At 33.2% G+C, this 9422-nt stretch overlaps 1 protein-coding gene across 1 annotated transcript in view; it reads right to left on the reverse strand.

The window, feature by feature from the left end:
- The window catches only part of MIPOL1 (mirror-image polydactyly 1), a 253415-nt gene that overhangs the window by 99928 nt on the left and 144065 nt on the right, over window positions 1–9422 (reverse strand). The window contains exon 9 of the mRNA XM_003792000.3: window positions 4225–4319. Coding sequence (XP_003792048.3) covers window positions 4225–4319 — 95 coding nt within the window. The remainder of the gene's footprint in view (window positions 1–4224; window positions 4320–9422) is intronic.

A 9422-nucleotide genomic window follows, 5' to 3' on the forward strand; every position in this document is an offset into this window, starting at 1 on the left:
TGTTCTCCTCAAGCTCTATAGTTTCCTGATTCATCCTTTTTCTCTATTACATTTACTTTATGTTCTCCTCAAGCTCTATAGTTCTCTATAGTTCCTGTTCTCTATAGTTTCCTGATTCATCCTTTATCTCTCAGTTTATGTGGCCCTTCAACTTTATTTCCTAACCTATTTAATTAGCTTAGACTATCATTCATTGTTTCAACAACTCTTTTACTAGTACCCTCAATCTTGTTGTCCTCCATCATTTTCATCCTGCAAATTCATAATCCTGAGTCACTTCAATCCTTTGCCTTCTGTGCAAATTACACAACTGTGAAAACCAGAATTCACAAATTTATAGCACCCATCCCCAGGTACGTTCTCAGGATTGCCTTTGTTCTTTTTCTTGCCCTTATTCCACGCTTTCCCATTTCCTTCAGTAGCTACTCTGGCATTCCCTTCAAAGCCTCCTGTCCTCTCACATTCAGAAATCCACATTGACCTCTGCTTTATAGAAGAAAAAAAAAGGAAGGAAGAAATAAATTGTGGCTTCAAGTTTATTTACACTTATAGCTATTCTTAACTCTTTCACTCCTGTCTGTGATCACAATTTGGCCATCTCCTGCTCAAGGCAGACTCTTCAGCAGACACTCTAAATTCCATTTCTTCATCCCTCCTTTGGAATCCTGTTCTATAACAATTCTTTCTATTAGCTCCTTCCAATTAGCCATACACACGCTCAAGTACATACCAATTTCCAAAAAGAACATATAACAATCCTTAACCTACTTTCCTTTCTTCCGAACTATCAGTGCCATTTTTCATACTCAAGTTTCTTGAAGGACTATTCTGCTGTCCAAATTGCTTTGCTTCTTTCCTTCTTAATTATTCTTTAATTTACAGAAAACTGGATTCTATATTTAATACTTTACTGAAACTTCACTAATCACCACTACATTTCAAACACAAAGGACACATACAGTTCTTGTCTTACTTAAGCCATTTAGCAATATTTGACTTTTTTGTTTTTTTGGAAATCTTTCTTGGCTTCAGTAATATCATACTTTTTGATTCTACTCCTAAGTCACTTTTTTGCTAAGGCAGCAATGCAGTGGCATAATCAATAGCTTACTATAACCTCAAACTCCTGGGCTCAAGCGGTCCTCCCACTTTGGCCTCCTAAAGGGCTGGGTTTTAGGTGTGAGCCACCATGTCTGGCCTTTTTGTTTTAAAAAGAAATTTATCTTCACATTGGTTGAACATTACCAATAAAAAGAATACTGTGCTATGAATTGAATATACTTAAAGCAACCTTATAAAGTAGGTCCTATTATTCTTCTTATTAAAAGAGGACATGGGTTTGTAGAGGTTCATTTATACAGCTATCTGACCACAAATCCCAGTACCTTTTTAACACTATCAGCATTTTTTTTTTTTGTAGCAATGAGAAGAGTACTTGTGAAGCATATCTTTGAGTTAGTAACTGCTAGTTCTTTGTTTAGAAGAGAATCATGCAGTAGATTCATATAGGTTTAAAAAGTTTTTAAAAAATATTTTAGCTTTATAATTTCAAAAATAATTCAAAAATCTTCTGCATTTCAGCAAACAAAAAGAGCTTCAAGAATTGGCATCTACTAAATCCCATTCACAAGAACAAAATTACTTCTTCCAAATAAGTTTATCTAACATTTTGAATATTCAATTCTTTGATAGCTGATTTTTTTTAAATATTAAGAAAAAATAAAAAATATCAACACAATTAGCAAAAAAGAACTAGCATCAAGGTAAGTTTTTTTCAGGAAGTTCATGTAAGATTATCATATACTTCCTGGAATTCTTGGACACTGTCACTTCATCATCAGTGACTTGCTGTCCTAACTCACAAGGGTAACAGGAGAACGTTCTGTAAAAACCCTATCAATAGGGTGAATCTACCACCTACTACACTGTAACATCCATGGACAGGGCACAAATAATACAGAATTCAAAAGTCACAGTTGCGTATTAATGGGGGGGGGGTCCAGTACGGTTAGCTTTTATGTTTGCTAATAAAGGATTTAATATATACCTCTTTTTATTATTTTACCAAGAAGATCTTCTAATTTAAGCAGCTAACTGAAATATGTGTGTAAAGCATCAGCTTTCATACATAGCTGCACATGGGAACTTCTAGGGAGCTTTAAAACATGTTGATACCTGAGTCCCACCCCTAAAGATTCTTACATAATCAGTCTGGGTTGGGCTGGGCATCAGGATTTTTTAGAGGCTCCTCAGGTGATCTAACGGCTGCTATAATTGAAAATAACTGGTATAAAGGATGGAGGAAAGACTGCAATATTCATTTTACAGTAAAAAAAAAAGTAGGTTGATAAGATGTACACATTCACTATCAGGGGTTGTCTACTTGCATGCCCATCTATAGATATTAATTCAAAGTAAAAATCAAACAATTCCCCCAACAGCATATTTGGTGTTTGATAACTGTGAGTTTCCTAGGGCTGCTGCAACAATGTACCACAAACTGGGTGGATTACAGGAACAGATAAGTAACGCCACCCAATTCTGGAAGCCAGAAGTCCAAAATCAGCTGCAGTATCCTCTTTCTAACAGCTGTAAAGAAAGTCTGTCTTGGGGTGGCACCTGTAGCTCAAAGGAGTCAGTTGCCAGCCCCATATGCCAGAGGTGGTGGGTTCAAACCCAGCCCTGGTCAAAAATTGCAAAAAAAAAAAAAAACTCTTTCTTTGCTACTTCTAATATTTTGTGTTTGCTGGCAACCCTTGATGGCCCTTGGCTTATAGACCATCACCCTAGGACATGGGCATTTCTCCCCATGTCTTTACATCATCCTTTCTCTGTGCATATGTGTCTCTGTATCCAGATTTCCCTTTTAAAAGACACCAGTCATATGGAGATTAGGCCCACCCTAATAATCTCCTTTTAACTTGATTCATTGTGTAAAGACCCTTATAAATAAGGTCACATTTGGAGATGCTGGAGGTTTTAACTTTTTGACATACGCGATTCAACACATAATAATAACCAATTACTCAGATGTTAATGACGCTGTTCCAAAAGAGTAGTTCTTAACCTGGAGGTTGGAAGAATATCACATAGCTTTACTTTTACTAATTCTCACAGAAGTAGTAAGTATGCAGTATGGTGTTTTTCACAATTGCAACATAAGCAACAAATCACAGTCATATTAGTGGTTCTTAGAGTTTTCACCCATAGGAACCATATAGGTATTTTCATCTCTCATTTCAGTATTTGCAAATGCCACAAAAATACCTGTCATAGTCATCATTAGTTTGAAATTATACTTGCTAAAAGATCTGCTAGATCTGGTTATTTAAAGCAACAATGACAAATATATTTAGTAATATATCATGACATAGTATTTTCATACTTGTATTTAATTACAATTGATTTTCATTAAATTGCATTTTATATACTTTAACAACATTATTTTGGGAAGTCCAAATTTAAACAAATCTTTTAACAATCTGTTTCCCCACTTAGTCAATTCTTGCATTTCAGAGATTGAGGTTTTTACAAACTTAGTATTCAAAGAACATACAAACACATGGCTCTGTGCAGGAGTGTTTTTCAAACTTTTCTGAATCATCATCCACAGTGAAAATGTTTTACATGTAACCCAACATATAATCTCTCTCTCTTTCTCTCACATAAACAACACAAATCTAAGATCCAGTATTTGCCCTTGCTATAGGAGATGCACTCTGACACTTTCTATTCTATTTCTTTTCATTAAAAAATATCCACCTATTGAATTCATTTCAAAAGTACTCTGGAACATAAATTAGTCTGTTTAAAATGAGTTAGTGACATTCCTTTAGAAACTACTCATACAGTATAATAAGTGAAAAGTTGTTATTACTGTTATTCATACACTAATTTAAAAATATGTAACATCATTATAGAGTTGGCATTTAGAAAGACAGATAGTTCAACAGCTGACTAGACTCCATTTAGACAAACAGTAATAAGTTTGGTAAATTTTATAATTATGATGGGAGTGTAATTTCAGCTTTATCAACTATAGGAAGGAAAAGTGGTAGAATAATGAATATTTTATGCCTGAATCATTTTAAAACTATAAAAAAATACTTCAAATACATAATGTTTAATTTCATTGAATTATTTCCTCATTCACTATTGTAAAATCAGGTAGAAATTTTTCTCAAACTAACAATGTTTACTTAACCCTGGGCTAAAAAGTTTTACCTGTAATAAACTCGAAGTGTCTGAATTTCTTCTTCCAGTTTTTTGTACTGTTCAACTGCAGTTTCTCTGGCTTGTTGCATAGATAACAACTTTGCCTGCAAATAATTAATATTTTAAGAAGTTTAGTATTAGTTGTGACATGTTAAAATACAGTATTACAGTATAAATAGAAGTTTTAAATTTTTGGTAGTTAAAAAACATGAATATTTTTAGTAATGTTTTATAATTTCTCAGAAAATAGTCCAAATATATTAAAAATAAATACTAAAGTCATACTATATTTAGAAACTTTGTTCAATATGAAACTTCATCCTTATTTATCTTTATCATCAGGTATATGCCCTTCTGCAATGTTTAACTTTATACACGAAATTCAGAATGTGGAACATGGGTTCAGTGCAATATCCAGAGGAGAGATAAGCACAATGGGTGTTTCACATACAAACTGAATGTGGCTCCACTGCCTGATCACACTAGATTTTCTTTTAACTTTATTAATAGTAAAACTCAGAAAATTCTAAATATGTTGCCAAGCCATCTTTGATATTTAATGTGAAAAAAAAGCACACAAGACCAGAACCTGATTCTTCCAGATATGATTTAACCTTTTCAGTCCTTTTCAGCAGAGGAAGAAAGGAAGAATGGTAGCAACCCTGCATACTAGAAACATTTTATTAAAGGAATGCTATTCCTCCTAAATTCCTCCTAAATTATAATATTTGAGTTTTAAAGCATGGGCAATTCATTTTTTCAATAGAGTTCAAAGTAGTAATTTAAAAAGAATTTGCTACTTTCCCACTATTATTCCCATTGAATTTTCAGTATCACCAAAAAGAGTTTTCAGCATAACATATGGTACTGGTGAGTCAGCTAGAATTGTTTATTCAAAGTTTAATTTGCATTAAAAAGTTCTTTCACGTTAAATAGCGTTTGATACATACTACAGAGCAAACTGTTGTCACAAACCCCAAAACTAACTCAATGTCAATAATTAAAAATTGAAATTTTGGAGGCAGAGGTTCAGAATTTTGCTGAACTCATACGATTTCAGGAATGTTATGTAAATGAAATGGAATTAAATAATATGCAGTCTTTGAATCTAGCTTCTTTCATTTAAACATATCCTTTTGAGATTCATCCATATCATTCCAAGTATCAGTAATTCATTCCTTTATATCAACAAGTAGTATTCCATTGTACAGATGCACTTGCCACATGATTAAAATTTGGCTTATTTCTAGTTTCTGGCATTTATTAATAAAGCTTCTATAAATATCTACACATGGGTCATTTTGTAGAAATATGCCTTCATTACTCACCTACGGATGAATTTTCTGGGTCCTATAATAAGTGTGTATTTATATACTTTATACATATAAAATTATATACTTCACATAAAAAACTTGTTGCCTACACTGATGTAACTTTAAAGCATCTATGCTTAACTAAAATTCCAAAGCTACTGTTGAATGCCTACTATGGATTGGGCATTGTACCATGTGCTTGAAATACATTACTATCACCTCCTCACACCCAATTCATGAGGTAGTTTTTACCAACCCTATTTTACAGGTGACAAACTGAGGTTCATGGAGCTCAAATAACTTATAAATATAACAGAGCTAGTGATTGACAGAATCCAAATACAAATTTAGGCCTGCTTGATCCAAAATACATAATTTCCCTTTTATACCACTATATAACAATACACACACACACATATATATACACACACATGTAATATACATATATGTAGTTTATATCTTCATATAAATAAAATTATATATGCATATAAATCCAAGACAAACAATAGAATGTAATCATCATTTGATAACAAAGTTACTGACAGTAACAGGTCACGTAATAACCAGAGTGTGTTTTACATCTTCAGTATCTTCTTACTATACTATAAGTGATTGAAAATAGGTTGACTAACTGAGGTTAGTCTTGTAGTTAATCCCATTACATACTTATCTTGATAGAAATATTGAGCAATGTCATTTAAACAGGATAATCATTTGTACTGGCACTATATTAGAAATTAACTGTATTGTTTCCTTACAGTTTTATCTAGTAACTTAGAATGACAAAGAAAAACTATTGTTCACATCACTGAACACTATTTGTTATGGGTATTATGGAAAAACCACTTTTATCTCTCTTTAAAATCTTGTTATGTTTGGTTTAAATGTGTTTTTAATAGTTACATTTTGATATAGTTAAGCTTTCCTTTGGTAACTCCCAAGATCATTAATAGAAATTGGTTTTTATCATAGAACAGAAGCATTTGATCTTATGTATGTGATATCAGCTAAATAAAGAAACATACTGTACAAACTAAATCACAGAACCAAATAATTTTAGACTTGGAAAAGATCTTAAAGGTAATATAGTCTCCTACTGTTATAGATGAGGAAATTGTTGAGAATACAACATGTTCAGGAAAACAGCTGGGAATCTTCCAAGGTTTCATAGTTGTTAGACAGGAAATTGGAAACAGAATACAATTGTCCAGAAAATATTGTTTATTTTACACATAACATCACCTTAAATATGGTGTAACTTAATATGTATGTTAATTATTTTAATAATTAATAAATCTATTTTAATATTATTGACAGAATAACCGTATTTATGGAATAACCGTAAATACATTTGGTTGTGCTACACTATTGAAAACATCTATGAACCACGTATATACAGCCAACTGATCTTTGATAAAGCAAACAACAATTTGTGAAAAGAAGCCTTATCAACAATTCTGCTGGGGAAACTGGATACCCTCATGCAGAAGAATGAAACAGAATTCATATCTCTCACCACTCACAAAAAAATTAATTCAAGATGCCCTTAAGACTTAAAGGTAAAGCATGAAACCATAAAAATTCTAGAATAAATGTAGGAAAAACTCTTCTAGACGCTGACCTAGGCAAAAAAAAATTGTTACTAAGACCCCAAAGGCAATTCTAGCAACATAAATAAATGGGACTTGATTAAATTAAAAGCTTCTGCACAGTTAAGGAAATCATCAACAGAGGAAACAAACATCCTACAGAATGAGAGAAAATATTTGCAAACTATATAGCTGATGAAGGGCTAATATCCAGAATCTACAAAGAACTCAAATGAATTACCAAGAAAAAAAACCCAGACCTAAAACATGGGCAAAAGACATGAACAGAAGCTTATCAAAAGAAGAAAGACAAATAGCCAATGAATAGATGAAAAAATGTTCAATGTCACTAAGCATCAGGGAAATGCAAATTAAAACTACAATCAGGTTATCACCTTACCCTTGTTAGAAGAGAGAAATAAATGCTTATACACTATTGGTGGGACACTAAATTAGTATATCCTCTATGGAAAACAATAAGAAGATTCCTCAAAGAACTAAAAGTAGACCTACCATTCAACACAACAGTCCTTCTATAGCGTATTACAAAGGAAAAGAAGTCATTTCATCAAAAAGATAACTGCACTTGAATGCACCATTGCTGCACAATTCACAAAGATGTGGAATCAACCTAAGTGTCCATCAATTAATGGGTGGATCAACCAAATGGGATACATGAACTACTACACGGAGTACTACTCAGCCATAAAAAGATGAATTAATGCCTTTTGCAACAATTTGCATGGAACTGGAGAGCATTACCTTAAGTATCTAAAGAACAGAAAAACAAATACTACATGTACTTACTATTAAATTAGAATTGAGGAGCACATATGTGCAGAGAGAAATCAAGCATGAGGGGATAGGCAAAACCTATCTAACGATACAATGAACACCAATTGGATGATGGGCAGTTGTATAACCATGACTCAGGAATTACAAAAGTGATCCATGTAACCAATAATAATAATATTAATTAAAACATCCACAACTGTCTAATCAGATATACTGTTTGAAGACACAGAGAATTATACAACTGCTCACAGTATAGTTCTCCCAGGATTTTATTTTTTAACCTCAGAAGAAGGTTAAGAACCTGGTAGAATAGAAATATAATTAAGTATCTATCTTGCAAAAGGATGCCAAAAATATTAAAAGCTCTTATCAAAAGGATACAAATGATGAGATTTCAATTACACCTGCCCTTCACAGGAAAATCTGGACGGCTTACCACAGTACACGTCATCAGCGTATTGCTCGTTAGAGGAGATTCCACAAGGGTTGTTGTGTTTTGTCTTCCTGTCATGCCTCTCTCAGTTTATCAGACCAGAGGTGATCGTATTCCTCACTGAAAAGCAGCCATATAAGTGCTATCTAGAGCTGTATGAGGTGGTCTGACATAATGAGAGAAGAAAGAAAAGAATTCATGGTGGGAGCAGATATAAAAACATTTATGTACAGAAACCAGTTCCTGAGTAGTGAGCAGAAGCCATGGTACACAGAAAGGTAGAGCAGACAGAAGTGTGTCAAGAAGATAGTAGCACGGTGCATGGGAGCACTGTTAGCGACCACAACAACCGGGATCACACTTTTGCTCCACCATGTACAAACTGTCTGACCTTGGCAAGTCTGTAAGTCTTTATGTGCCTCGATTTCCTCATATACAAAATGAGGTAATTATACTCTACATCATAGAGTATACTAGAAAAAAATGAGTTAAATTTTGTAAAACATTTATGACAGTGTCTGATGCACCGTAAATGCTTTAATAAGTGATTATAAATAAACAGTAAGAACACAAGAAATAGCTCAGCAGATGAGAAAGCTGTGATTTGCTCAAAACAAGTAAAGAAAACAAAAATCCAGTGTAGACCTGGTTCTTTCCTGATTTTCTATATATTGATGTAAGCATTTTTAAAAATAACTCATACAATTTATTTTAATATGAGATCTAAACCTTTTCTAGAGGCACACATATATTTGGGGGGTGTTAGTCTATTTAGCAACCAAAGGCCATCAATAGTGCTTTCCCCAACTCTGCAGATGCTGGCCAAAAAGTAATTTTATAGCTTCTTAGAAACATTAAAAATAATACATAACCTAATTTAAAGGATTGATGCTATCTATCTATTTCTCTCTATCATAATAACTAACTCCCAAGGAACCCTTCCCTGGGGGAGGTGGCACAAGTGTCCACTTACCCATAAGACAGAGAGAGAAAAAACAATCTTTCTGGATATAGCAGGGATTCAGTACCTTTTGTTCTACTTGTTTAACAAATGTGTCCCAGTTTCTTTTTTTTTTT

Source organism: Otolemur garnettii, unplaced genomic scaffold (assembly GCF_000181295.1).
Source record: "Otolemur garnettii isolate 467f Iridium unplaced genomic scaffold, OtoGar3 scaffold00052, whole genome shotgun sequence".
In the NCBI taxonomy this organism is placed as follows: Eukaryota; Metazoa; Chordata; class Mammalia; order Primates; family Galagidae; genus Otolemur; species Otolemur garnettii.